Source organism: Scophthalmus maximus, chromosome 13 (assembly GCF_022379125.1).
Source record: "Scophthalmus maximus strain ysfricsl-2021 chromosome 13, ASM2237912v1, whole genome shotgun sequence".
Lineage (NCBI taxonomy): Eukaryota > Metazoa > Chordata > Actinopteri > Pleuronectiformes > Scophthalmidae > Scophthalmus > Scophthalmus maximus.
This window is the reverse complement of record NC_061527.1, coordinates 20,064,357-20,078,520: the sequence shown is the minus strand read 5'-3', so window position 1 is coordinate 20,078,520 and position 14,164 is coordinate 20,064,357. Positions and strand designations below refer to the sequence as shown.

The window sequence follows — 14,164 nt, the reverse complement described above, 5'->3', positions numbered from 1 at the left end:
ATATATATATATATATATTAATATATTGTTCTACAATATTGTAAGATCTTTACCTGTGTTCCTTGAGGTAATGTATGTTGTGATTTGCAGCAATAACAGTAGAATTGAATTGAACTATAGCACTGACACAAAGTTAAACCTTCTCAGAAAGAATCTGCGGAGAATTACGTTGACATGTTTCATAGAAACTCGAGGAAAGACATGCAAGCAGGAACGTTTGAAAAATTCTAGAGGTGTTTAAAATACACAAAGTATGATTAATGAATGAAAGTTTATACGCGAGCCTGAGAAAATGACATGAAAGAGTGGTGATTAATGTTTCATTCAGCTCCACAATGCTCTCGATTGGCATGGACGTCATTCCCTCGAGTAAGAAATAGCCGCCCAGCTGACGTTGTACACTAAATTGAGAGCAAATCCTCTGATTCATAGCCTCCGAGTTTGCTGTGAGTGATTCAAATTGTCTTTAACTTGCGGAGTTTGAAGAATCAAACTACATGTACTGAGTGATAAAAGTGGTTAATAGTGACCTCTGCAGGATTTGCAATTACAAATTGCATTCGGACAAAGATAAAGAACTTGCCACACAGGACCTGAATGTTTTGAAATGTTACATATTAGTTTCCAGTAGCTGCAGGAGGCCTGCAAAATCTTAACCATCTCATTAATGATACAAGAGGTTTAACGCAAAGCTTCCGCTCATGTCACACTATCTAATTCCATCACTCTGTCACCTCCTTGCCTCACTCATATTAGTCTGACTACTCCTCCATGCCTCCCTCCACAGAGACCCGCCCCTCTCATTCAGCTGTGACCCTCAGGGCCGCCTTGCGGGTTATAGGCCAGCTGCTGCCCCAAACCCGCCGCAAATGAAAATCCTCGTCATTTCTGTTTAAGCCTCATGTTTAGCCGCAAACTCGAATCAGAGAACAATTTGAATGTCTTGTATCGGCGGCTCTGTCCGACGAATATCTGTAACCGACGGACACGGGAGACAAGGTCTGGGTGTTCTTGCTGCTGTATTCCTGTTCTCGGCCGTAAGCAGTGACCCTGGTGTGTGTGTGTGTGTGCGTGTGTGTGTGTGTGTGTGTGTGTGTGTAGTTCAGAGCCAGCGACAGAGACTCCTCTGCCTGATTGGAGGAGATCCATTCGGCAGGTACAGTCGCCATGAGTGCCTCAGTGATGTGAAACCAAAATGAGGTGGGGATTTTGTATGCTACCACACTCTGTAACAAATCAAAGACAAGGACACTCTGATGAGTGGCAGAATAAACACATACTTTCACAGCTGTGCCATTGTTTCTATCTCTGGATTTTCCTCCCCAGAATATCCCCCTTTGACACAAACAAGCAAGCACGCAAACAGACAAACAAACCCTGCTGCTCTGTCCCCGTGGTTCTGTCTCCCGGGAAACGGGAGCCAAGACAAACTGGACAGCGGGGGCTGCGGGGGGGGGGGCTACTGTACACTGGAGGAGTCAACGTACCGCTGCACCCGCAAAAAAGGCTCAAATGTCACACGCGGTGGCACATCAAGCAGCTGGAGAAATGTCATGTCTCCTAGTGATGCAAGAGTGAAGGTCATGAGATGTGTCTTAAAAGTCGTTGTCCTTTTTCGGGAAGTGGCAGGCTTCTCTGATTGACTCAGTGAAAATGTCCCTACATTGTTGTCTGACTTCTATTGTTTGTCACAATCTGTACAAGAGAGGACAACAAATACACATACGGTGCGAGAGAATAACAATGTAGGAGTGTTAAGTGCAGTCATTTTTCTAGTCCAAACGTCAATGTCAATCTGTATAAATCATGAAATGCAGAGTATTTTTAAGAAGAGGCTAAACTAATCATCCATTATCTACACTGCTTCATCCTTTAAGGGTCGCGGGGGGCTAGAGCCAATCCTAGCTGACATTGGGCGAAAGGTGGGTTTTTCCCCCCCTTCGCCAGCCAATCACAGAGCCAACAAACAACCAGCCACACTCTCATTCACACCTATGGTCAATTATATGTCCAATTAGCCTGACCCCAGGTTACTGGCTTGGCTTGGACTGTGGGAGGAGGCCGGAGAACCCGGAGAAAGACCCACGCAGACACGGGGAGAACATGCAGACGGAAGCGGGATTTGAACCAGTAACCTTCTTGCTGTGAGGCGACGAATCATACACACAAGAATAAACGAATTCTATGTGTGGGGGACTCTGTTATTTAACCCACAGGAAAACAGTGGGGCGTTCGGTTACAATGGTTTCCCACATTATTGCATCAGGAGGGAGTGACACTGTTTCCTTTACATGTTTAATCAAGAGACCAATCCCCCCAAAAAAGGGGTCTTCAGCGTTCTCTGGCAGGTGGGTACAGCCTGCGGCAGGGAGGGGAAGCTTCATTAGGGAGGAAGGAAACTGATCGGCTGCTGTCTCGCTTACGGTGACTCTTACAAATGTTTTGGAACGTGCTAAAATATGGACGAAGACAGGTCTTATAATGACTTGACCGACTGTATGTGACGCTGGGCAAGCACCTTGAAATCGGAGGGTGCTGCAGTTTCTTTTCCCACAGTTTTGACATATCTAATTCCTGTGATTTATGATGGCGGCAGCGAAAAATATGATTTGGTTTCTCTGCCACTACATCTCCATTCATCACCTGCACATCAGCATAAATAAGGGTCATGCTAGATGACTTTTAAAACTGATGGTCACGGAAGGGATATGAAACTCGATATTTCCCCTTTTGTCTTGTTATTATTCTTTACTCCACGCAAGTCAAGTAGAGCATGACGTTTGTTTTACTGAGCATCTGGTCCGTCAGATCACAAAGGAGCCGACCTGCGACAGCACATTGGTGCAGGTTGAGGTAGGGAGAGCAGCAGAGGTGCCTACTTCTTTGTGCAGGTCCTGATTTGACACAATGATCACATTTGGTGGGTCCCCGACAGCTGTGGCGGCCCCTCCGATGTTGGTGAAGATTACTTCGGCAATCAGGACATGTCTGGGGTCTAGATTAAGCACCTCGCACAACCTGCAAAATTAGATGGGGACAGAAAAGCCCCTCTGCCCTGATTAGATTGCAATGGGTGAGAGTAATAAACACAGAATATGAAAAGATATTGAAAGATAAAAGGCATTAACACGGTGGCTGGTTACAGAATATCCTCCCTGCCGAGCCTGGTAACAAATTGGAGCACAGTTTTCCCCCGGGTCTGTGTTACTGTGCATCAGGTGTCAAGTCTTTCTTTTTTTTTTTTTACTTTTTTTTGCTATATTTTGAACTTCTGGCAGCAAAGGCAATTTTCAGAGCTTAATAATGTAGTACGGATTCAATTCAGCGGCTGAAAATAGAGACTGAAACGAGGAGGAGGAGGAGACAGAGGTGGGCGGATCATGGTGGATTTGTAAGACATCACACTGCAGTAAATTATAGCTTCCGTGTAGTAGCTCTGTTTACAGGGACGTGAAGTGAGTTTCCCTTCGCTGGAATATATCCAGAGGAGGTGGTGATCTATCAACTGATGTGGCTAATTAAAATAATACTACAGGCTTACAGGATACAAATCACTTCAATTATCTACAAAGATTGTAGAGGATTTTTGTGACATTACAGATTCGGTTTTTTAAACGTCACTAGACACTACAAGAAATTAGCACGGAGAATGAATACTTAAAAAAGTATAAAATAGTTATTTGCTATAGTGAGACTGTTAAGGTCGACACACACTTTCATATCTGTAGCCAGTAAGCTCAGCATGGCACATAGACTTGAACTAATGAAGTCTCCCTCTAAACACTCACTGATCAATATGCTGTATCCCAATTGTTGATTTAATAAAAACATGTGACTACACAAAACAACCATTCACCATTTTACCACCAGGCAAGCTGTTTCTCCCCGTCTCTAGTCTACGCTTACTCGCTGGTCGATTCATATTTACTATAAGAGTGGTGTCTGTCTTATCATCTAAATAGGATCAGATATGCGAATGAGATTTTTCCCATATGTCAAACTCATCCATAAAGAAAGTAGATCAATTCATTCATATAACATTTTTTTCTCCGAAGGTATATCTCCTGTCAAAGTTTAACACTGTGTCGGACCCAGAGGCCCCAAAAATATGCAGGTCCCTTTGGTTAATTGTCCATAGCCTTGAATTAGAGTTATGAGATTTTCCAAACAGAGACGACTGTCAGTCTCTGTGCTGCACTCGGCCTCTCGCCCACAGTCATATTGGATAAGCAGGCACAGACAAAGGATGAGTGAACGTTTCAAGGGACCACACTGTACCTTATGGTGACAGGGGTGAAAAGCATCATGGTGGTCACGTTGTCCAGGAAGGCAGAGAGAATGGCGGCGATGAGACAGAGGATGATGATCATGGGCCACACTCTTCCTCTGGATAACTGGTAGGCCTGCAGAGAGAAGCGACATGATGCGTCTGTGTTAGTGGAAATTAATAACTCATCAAGTGGACGTCTTGATTCTTTCCCATTGACAGTGCAGGGAGGGGTGAATCGAAAGCAGGCGGAGTGAGCGGCGCCGGATGAGGATGAGTTCTGACATGTCTGAGATGTGTTCCAGGCTGTCAACACTTCACGGATGTCACAGTGATGCATCACATATGAATATCTCAATGCCGCATTTTCTATCAGCAGAGCGGTAGCAGAGACTTTATGATGAAGATGATAAACCACTTAGATAGAAAAGTCAGTCAAAGCTTGGGATTGTCAGGCACGCCAACCTTATTTTATAGAATTGCATCATTCAGACACAAGTGCCGATACACTTAACACAGTTACTATAAGAGATTCAAAAGACAATAAAAAGGAACACATGCAACGGGTACTGTATGTGTGACATATGTGTTTATGCTCCTCCCAAAAGTCAATTGTCTGTTTTACGAAAAGGGAGACATGGGGCCAGTTGTGTTGATGCACTCGAGCACAGTTCAGGTTCACAACAATGTGGTGGCAGGACTTCAAATAACCATGTAACAGGGCGATATTAAAACCAACACATGGACTTTATTTATCCAAACATCAGACACAAACTCTTGCATTTGTTCCCCCTGCACTGCTGGGATGAGCTGATGGCACCACACCAAATTGCTGATACGCTGTAGAAGTATATCCTGTGTATTCTTATGATAATACGTTTTCTGTGCCGGCGAAACATGGTTTCTCGCCAGGAACAGGTGGTGGTAAATGGTTGCTTGCCAAGAGCCCCAGCCATCGTTGGCTTTACAATCCGCGAGGTTATAATACGGTCTATAATATAAGGCTGAGAGCAGCCAGGCTGGGGATGGTTGGTTATTACGCTTACTTCAGGGGGAAAAACCAAAATTATCATCGTCGTTACTTTCCTCTGCTGAAGTCGGCTTTTTTTTAAAGAAGTGAAGTCTGATGCTGAACTCTGTTGGTATGTAGACCTGTTGTAGCAATAGCAAAAATACATTTGGGGCAAAGTCATCAAACTTTTTCAGAGGCTTTTATCAGATTAGCCTGAAATAACTGGCAGCGGGCATCGCCAAGATTAAACAGCTGTATGATATACATGATGACACACAGATCAGCTCAGAAGTACTATCTTTCCTGGCGTCTTGAGTCTTAACAGTTCATTTTGGCCACCAGGCTTTATTCCATGGGAGTGGCTAACAAATTTTAATTTGAAGTGCCTGCCCTTGTCCAAGTCGCACTTAAAATTCATGAGCCTGCATGACCGCCCCCCCCCCCCCCCCCCCCCCCCCCCCCCCCGACCCAGGTTCGATGATTTATCATTTGTTGATCCACAACATAGCTTGGACTAGCTTTTGACTTCTGCAATCCAGTTTTAGCAAATTAACTTTGCATGAAATAACATGCAACTATAAATCAAAAGAATAAACAACGCAAAGGTTATATCTTTGTAAGTTTGAGCATCCAAACAATCTTCTCTTTGTGTCAGTACTATATATTGACCTAGTTTTTTTAACCCAACAAATCAGATCCTAAAATACCAGGGGACAGTTATTTTCACAGACTTGCCCCTCGTTAATAACTTAACGTCAACAACTGCCATACCTGCATGTTCAAATTGTCATGACTTCTGAAGTCTGATTTTGTAATTCTCTGTGCTGGGACCCAGTTATCTTTTATGGCACAGCCAACTCACCTTCACAGCACAATAATCAAAGAAGCCCGTATCCGAAAAAATGGCCACCAGTACCATCTGTGAAAGAAAAACACATTTTCCATTACGTAACAGGATAACATGTCACCCTGATACTATGGTCACCACAGACAACAAGGAAGGAGATGTTGGTTAGCGAGAAAGATATTTGTAGTGTACCCAACATTCAGGATTCTATATATGCAATAAAATATTGTATGGCAGAAAGTGACTCCAAACTTCATTAATTATCATGGAAAATAAGCTAAATGACACAAAAAAGTTGAACATCTTTGTTTTGTACACAGTGATATATGGCAGTTGTATCTTACATGTATTGCATTTACTGCACACAAATTAAATATATTATTAAAATGAATCCCCTTAAGTTTTGGAATAGCTTCACTTCCTTTGCTTGTATTCAGCAGCATGAGATGATGGTTGTTTGGAGGATTCTACAATCTGTGGTCATGAATCATAATTAAATGAAAGTGTCACTGATCTCGCAGGATTATATTTTAACTTGTGTTAAAGAAGGATTCAACACAGACATAGGCCTACTGCTAAAGTTTTTTATAGACTTCACAAGAAATTCTTGTTTCCATGGAGACAATATTTTTTATGTCAATTTCCATTCATAGAAACAGGTTTCACTGTCAGCAGCTGGACGGGCTGCTTGAAATGGTTTGAATGGAAGTGGATATGTCAGATGGTGATATGGTATATGGTAAAACCTCCCAGGGATATTAAAACAGACTTTTCTGTGTAAAAGTGTGCAAACCAACCTGTCCCACGAGAGATTAGTTTCATAAATGAACAAGAAGAAGAAGAAGAAGAACATCATTGATCCAACGGGCTCACCATGCCAAACAGCAGAGCCAGCGTCTCATAATCGATCCACTCCACCACAGTGACCAGACTGGGTCGCTGTGGGAGACACAAGGAAAGCAACATTTAACGAGATTCGACAAGGATTAATTGGGCAGCCGTTTTGATTCCCTTGAGAGGGGAACCTCGGAGCCCCGGAGCGGCCCTGGCCTGGGACCCCGACGAAATTCTGGGAGCTAATTTGAATTAGTCTGGCTACGCCCGGCTTGGAGTGGCCATAGGGAGAGGACAATATTGATACAACGCTTTGATTCATTGGTTCCTACGTTTTGCTGAAGTGTATGACGCAGCACAACAGACCAGCTCTTCCCCAAAGCACTGAGGTCGAGCCAGCCACCCCCCGATTTAGAGACTTTACTGAATATAAGGTGCCGTGCGAACATACTGCTCCATAATATCTGACAAGAACTGACTGACGTGAGTAAAAGTCCCACAATTTTCTACCGGGAGAATTCATTTATGGGAAAAATACAGTGCGTGGATTAGCTTAAGTAGATCTAGGACTCATGTACATAATTACACCACATTAGATGAAGAAGGGACTTACGTCACCAATGATAGCCAGAGCAGCCAGGGCTGCAAAAGATCCCAGCAAGGCGGCCAGAGTGCGATGCACAATCTGGAAAATCCAAAGCGATTGGGAGATGAACAGAGGGTAATGCAAGAAAGCTATTAGAATTCAAATATGGATAGAAACAAGTTCACTGTCTCTCACTTTTGCACACGTACATACACACATACATACATACCTACAAATCCAACGTGCCTATTTAAACTGGTCACCGTTATAGTGGGTCAAATGACGTAATTACTTTTGATTAAGTCACGCGAGTGAAATTCATTCTTGGTTATTGCTGTAAAGATCTGGCTTATTTATTAATGAATCCTTATTTATTCCATATTACGTATTATTTGTTTTGCATTAACACCTTGTTATTACTTCTCTCACGATGCTAGTGTTTTACTTTTTTCGTACCAGTGACATGGTCGACATGACACTCTCTTCTGTGTGAAGTAACGAGAAACGCGGAGCTTCAAGGCGATGTCACAAAACGAATCAATGACGCTGTTGAGAGTCGCTCTCCTGCACCGGGCTCCATCACCACTCGCACGTATGACGCACTCCCTTATTAAAAACTGAGCCCCGAGATAAGCGTGGATGTGTTATCGAAAAAGCAGCGCTGCTCCTCTGACATTTAATGCCGCCGCATAAATTGCAGGAAAGTAGGTCGCTTCACGTACAGTATACTGGCAAACGCCGAGGCTGATGGAGAAACTGGGATCCGACTCCCTCGTCTCAGATGGAAGACAAGCTTAGTAAGATTAATCAAACTAATTCCCCGTGATTCGCGTTGTTTAAAGCAGCTTCATTGACAGGCTTAATCTGCCAAAGGAATTGTTTCATGTTAATAGTCATTGTCTTTTATTGTACACTGACACCTCGCTGTACTAAAGAACACTAGAACTGGGCCCCGTCACTCAAGACGAATAACGCTCCCGACTTTCACAAACTGTCTCGATCAACTTGTTCAGATAGTGGACATGTGAGACCAAGACGCATCTTCTCTCGAAAAATAAGGGAAATGGGCGTCCAATTAGTTGCACTGACGGATTTCCTTGTTGCCGTCTAGAAAATGTGAGAGGAAGTGTACGTGTTCAGTCATGTCAGTCAGGCGCGTGTCACATGCTCATCAGACTCCTTTAACAAATCTTCTCCACCCAGGAGTCAGACGTTCACAGAGCTGCAGTCAGGCGACATGCTGCTGATGTCTCAATTGCCGGTGCACTGCGCGCTTCTCCGCTTTGGAGGCGATCCCCTCGCTCCTTCAATTACGGCCTATTCTGCAGGCGGACCTGTCACTTAACACAGATTGCACATGAGAGTGTGTGTGTGTGTTGGGGGGGGGGGGGGGGGGGCGTTAGATGTGCCGTCATCTCTCGTGGCCCACTGTGGACTTTCACATGATAGTGATGCCCCTGAGTCGCCCCTGAGCATCACCTCGTCGCACGCGGGGAGAATCTCCTGTCGAATTAAAAATTCAACACTGACTGGAATGAATAACAATTGCAGATGTTTATATCTGGGGAGCTCAAATCTTAATAAGACCGTGTGATATGAGAGGAGAGATCAAAGTAGTGACAGCTTATATATGGGCATGAATGACCATTTGATACTAAATGAGTCATCAATCAACTGAATCATCAATTTCACACATTATTGACAATCAATCAATCAATGACTTGTTACATATAAAGTACGTTAAGAAAGTAGAGGAAGCTTTTTTTATTGAAAGTTGATAATATTTAACCATATTTAACGTTTCTTTAATACTAAAATCTTTTTTGGATCAACAACAGTTCAGTCGCTTCCATTGCTTTAGCCTGTCAGTTAATCCGGAACATTTACAATTCTAGTTTAATTAGAGCTTTGATATGAATATTTAACACTCGGTTGACACTGCAGATGACATACAGTAAATGTGCATACTGTGGAGATGAAATCTAAAATGAAGGTCTCGTGGTTCCAGAAAATTATGCAGAATTCTCAGATGAGTGTTTTCAATGCCAGGACCTTGAAACCGAAGCATCTGGATGGAAATTCGGCCACGTTCCACATCTCAAAACTATAGGCAGCAGAAGTTTGAGCACAGACTCGTTCACCACCCACAGCAGAGCGCGAGTCCTCACAGGGCCATTTACCTCAAAGATGATGAGAACGTAGACCCCAGCCAGGATGACTCCAGCGATGGCCACCTGCGTCTCCACGGTGACGTAGAGCGACTGGTGGGTCATGGACAGCGGCACCACCTCATCATCGCGCAGGAAGGCCTGGATCGTGATGACGATGGGGTCACTGCGCGGGGGAAAGGAAACGGGGATGACGCCGATGCTTCTCCTTTTATAACACACAATCTGTACTATTGATCCACGTGACACACTTCACACTGACTTATACTGCACTGTCTTCCGAGAAAAAATAACACCATCCTATAACAGGTGCACACCGTATGACATTTTGCAAAACGATTTCAACTAATGCAACTAGGCATTCAATAAAAAAAAAGACCCATGTCATTAAAGCTTCTGAGTCACTAGGACACTTCAGTCACCAGGGGGCCTCAACGCAAAGTAATGTCTCGCGTGTTTTGTTGAGCATTTCATCTTTCATAAACTGTGGGAGCTATGAAAAAAAAAAAGGTTTTGTATGTATGTGATGTTGATCCATAATATAATATTTGAGTCTCAGCAATGAAATACCGTTCCTTTGGAATCTACCTCTCGTGTGCCATTACTATGATTGTCCGTTTTATTGAGGTTGTCTTTGATGCAGGGTAAGGGCTCGGACTACCCTCCTCCCAGCTAAAATAAGCATTCAACGATCCACCACCGTTCCTCCGGGTACTGCTCATATAGTCTTAAAGCCTCACTTGACCGTTTAAGGAAGCTATTGATCCCCATGCGAGTGTTTTCGACAAAATAGTCTGCTCAGATCAATGCGCCGCACAGCGTTCTGAGTACCTGCTGAGCATCTCAAAGGTCTTCGTCACCAGCATCTGGTCGCTCCGCTCGCCGTGCACAGGAATGGTCCAGTTGTGGATCACCTGTTCACAGACAGCGTGGTGAACGGGGTGCGCTTTCATTCACCGGTGATGCAGCAAGAGAGGCGCGGGGAAAGCCCCCTGGGGGCGGACATGCTGCTCTCACCTGCTGAGTCCTCCTCCGCCGCTGTCCCGGCTGCTCGCTCTGCTCCACCTGGACCAGGAGGTACTCCTGGCTGGCGAGGTCGACGGCCCCGCGCGTGAAAGGCCCCCCCAGCTGCAGCTTCAGCAAGGCGTTGTCCCGGAAATCCGTCAGGTTCATTGCTGTGGGAGCGCGGGCGGGTCAAGGGGAAGAAACGACCGCCATGTTGGCGCGCAAGAGGAGCGGACCGCGTGGAGAGCGGACACGACGAGATCGAGTGGTCTCCTGGACAGCGTAGTGTTCCTCTCAGAGACACTGTTTCAGACCATAAAAACTCGGGCTCATTCTGTGTTGGACACGACACACAGACGATCGCACACAGTGCAACGCAGCAGCAGAGAACATTTGTTTGCCACCGCTTCCTATTTCAGGATGGCTTCCACTCCCCGCAGCATTCCTTCTGATTGCAGCTCGATCAGACCCTTGTGGATTCAAAGGTGTTTTCTCTCTCTCTCTCTCTCTCTCTCTGCCTTAGCAGCTCAGCGTGCGGCACGCTCAAAGTAAAACGCAGCTGCGTTCGCGTTCCACCCCTCTCCTCTTGACTGTGTTGGTCAAAGGCCTGCAGGGGCCTTTTGAAACCCTCTTTCTCTTTTGTTCCTCATTTCTGGACGTGAGATAGCCTGGACTGCCGACGCGCATCGACAATACCGTTGCAGTAGGAAAGGATACAGAAGCTGTCCGTGGGGGAGACGGCCAGCATCCTCCAGGGGTTGTCTCGATCCGGATACATGCTGAAGAACAGCTGAAAGCAGAACACATTCAACATGCTGTATTATTGTGTATAGTCCACAAAGCTCTTACCAGACGTACAGACATGATGAGGGAGAAAAGAATGCGGTGTACGGGAAATGTGTTCATTCCACTGAGAGAAAAATTGACTGTGGAAAAGGTGGCTTGCTCAACCGCCAATTGTAATGGCCTATGCTGAATATTAAAATACACGTAGTGCGGGTAGTGAAGCCCGGGCAAAAGTGCCCGAAACCTGTATTATCTCGAATGACCAGCAGGGGGCGACTCCACTGGTTGCCAAGAGAAGTCAATGAGAAAATGACTCTACTTCTCACGTGATTTGTAAAATGAGTTACTAAGGAGACGGTGTCAGCGCTATGTCTCAAACGTGAATGAACACATTTCCCGGAATGTTGAGCCGTTTTGTAATGGAATAAACAAAATGAGGCAGAGTGAATTTTTGAAAAGACGTAGACACGTCCACTCACACTGCACAGGACGACGATGGTGAAGATGATGGCGATTTTGGAGACTTTGAAGCAGCATCTGAAAAACAAAATGCACTGAATTGTAAAAACGAAACCAGATCTTTTTTTAATAGGACGGTGTTCGGTATGATGGTGCACTGCATACCAGTGTTTCAACCTACAGTGTAGTTTGTTTCACTGTTTCACCTCATACGATAATCAAATGAAACCCCTGAGAGTGAACATAACAAACAAAGCTTCTTTTTTTTTTTTTTTAAAGGGCCCCAAGTTAGCTCTTGAAACAGGCCCCCAGGTGCTTAAAGCCGTCACTGTACAAGAAGATATGGTTTTGTGTTCACAGGTCGAAAGGAATAAAAGGTCAGGAACCACCTGTGTGTGGCCAGTTCAAGTGTCTCACCTCATACTACTGGTGAGTCTGAAGTTTATGTTGAGGTTTTCCAGGGGGTCGCTCTTCTCCGAGGAGCTGGAGCGGGACAGTGACAGGCTGGTGACCTCGCTGCCCAGTCGATACCTCCTCTCCAGGTCCAGGGAGCTGTTGTCCCAGGGCTCGTCCCCGCCGACGAAGCCGGGGTTGTGCAGGGTCATGTAGGTTGTGCTGGAAGAGAATAATCACGGTCGGTCGTCTGGACATTGACCACTACAGCTTTAGGGACAGAGACAAATGAAATGGCAATAGGAACAAAAAGACACTGACATTTGAAATATTCCGATACTGAGTCTGTCACAGGGAAGAGACCTAGTCACAATTTCATTACATGCATTGTACTCTGTGTAAGAAGGGTTGTACAGTGATGTTACAAGTTGAGTCGTTTCATTAAATGACCGCTAGTACGACATTCTGACTTATGACTAATACCAAACATTAAAAACAAAATGTATAATCCAGTCAGACATTACAAGATAACCTGAATGAAAAACAGCTGTCCGGAAGACTGCCTCAGTGAACATCAAACTCCAGATTATGCAGCCCAAAGGTTTTCATGATAGTATACTGTATATAAATATGACATTGTGAAAAAAATAATCATAAGAACAATGTGCCCATTTGGTGAATGAGACAAACCTTTACGAAATAAATACATTGTTACAAATGATTTCCGGCTTAATACTCAGGCCCTGTTGGCTACAGCAGACCAACAAAAAGATCATAATTATTACACAACTTACTGGTTATGTATTGAAATTGAATCCATTATTTAGGACTATTTATTCCATAATGTCTTATCGATGTAATGATGGATTTCTAATCAAAAGTGTGAGAGATTACTCACCTGTCATCTTGAGAGAACCTCAGCAGAGGCGACCTCTCTGTGTGGTTGGCTGAGTTCGTTTTTCCTCTGAGAATGTTAACCACGCTGAAATTGTGCCTGGACAGAAAGAAAGCAAGATACAATGGAGTATGATGAGTTCCAAAAGCGAACAAAGAAAAAACACTTTTCCGAAACTTAAAAATAGAGATTGCGTGAGCTCTGACCCCAAAAGTTAAGCCCCTCAGGTGTCACGCCTCAGCTGCCAATCACTGGCTAAAGCAGTTAGTCAGACCCCGAGTAACCCCCCGGTGGCGGAGAGGCGGGCGAGCAGCTGGTGACTCGATCATTAAAGTGCCTTTTAGTCGCCCTGCTGGTGCACTGTATCCCCGAGGCCCCTGCAGGCTGCGGCCCTCGGCGGCATCACACAGGTGGGACAGTGTGCGTGTCTCTCACAGAGGAACACATTGACAAATATCCTCTGTTTTTCTTCTTCTTCCTTTTTTAACATTAAAAAAAAACAACCCCTCATTAGAACAGTTATTTAATCGAATACCAACCCACTGAGCCAGCGTTGGGGCTACAGTAATAAATCTATCACTGGGAGGAAATTGGTGTCGGTTAGGTTTGTGACATCTTATTACTTTAGTTAAGATCTCTATTATATGCGTGATGACTCAGTCATCCAGAAGGCCCTCAACTGGCAGGTGTTACAGACAGACAGACAGACAGACAGACAGACAGACAGACAGACAGACAGACAGACAGATAGACAGACAGACAGACAGACAGACAGATAGATAGACAGACAGACAGACACATACTCGTACGCAACCACAACGAGTTCTCGCCTCTTCTCTCCCTGACAGGAGGCTGATCCAGTCCCCTGGATGTGACTTGGCAGGGAGGTCCTGAGCCTCGAGAGAAGGGATT

The 14,164-nt window shown here is 44.7% G+C and overlaps 1 protein-coding gene across 1 annotated transcript in view; it reads right to left on the bottom strand.

Moving 5' to 3' along the window:
* Positions 1-14,164, bottom strand: part of oca2 (oculocutaneous albinism II) — a 39,481-nt gene that overhangs the window by 21,463 nt on the left and 3,854 nt on the right. Inside the window, exons 3-14 of the mRNA XM_035648816.2 lie at positions 13,256-13,351; positions 12,382-12,579; positions 11,985-12,042; positions 11,437-11,509; positions 10,732-10,889; positions 10,546-10,628; positions 9,727-9,880; positions 7,574-7,645; positions 7,000-7,065; positions 6,142-6,198; positions 4,279-4,403; positions 2,880-3,018 (exon numbers count right to left, since the gene is read on the bottom strand). Of these exons, the coding sequence (XP_035504709.1) occupies positions 2,880-3,018; positions 4,279-4,403; positions 6,142-6,198; positions 7,000-7,065; positions 7,574-7,645; positions 9,727-9,880; positions 10,546-10,628; positions 10,732-10,889; positions 11,437-11,509; positions 11,985-12,042; positions 12,382-12,579; positions 13,256-13,351 (1,279 nt within the window). The remainder of the gene's footprint in view (positions 1-2,879; positions 3,019-4,278; positions 4,404-6,141; positions 6,199-6,999; positions 7,066-7,573; positions 7,646-9,726; positions 9,881-10,545; positions 10,629-10,731; positions 10,890-11,436; positions 11,510-11,984; positions 12,043-12,381; positions 12,580-13,255; positions 13,352-14,164) is intronic.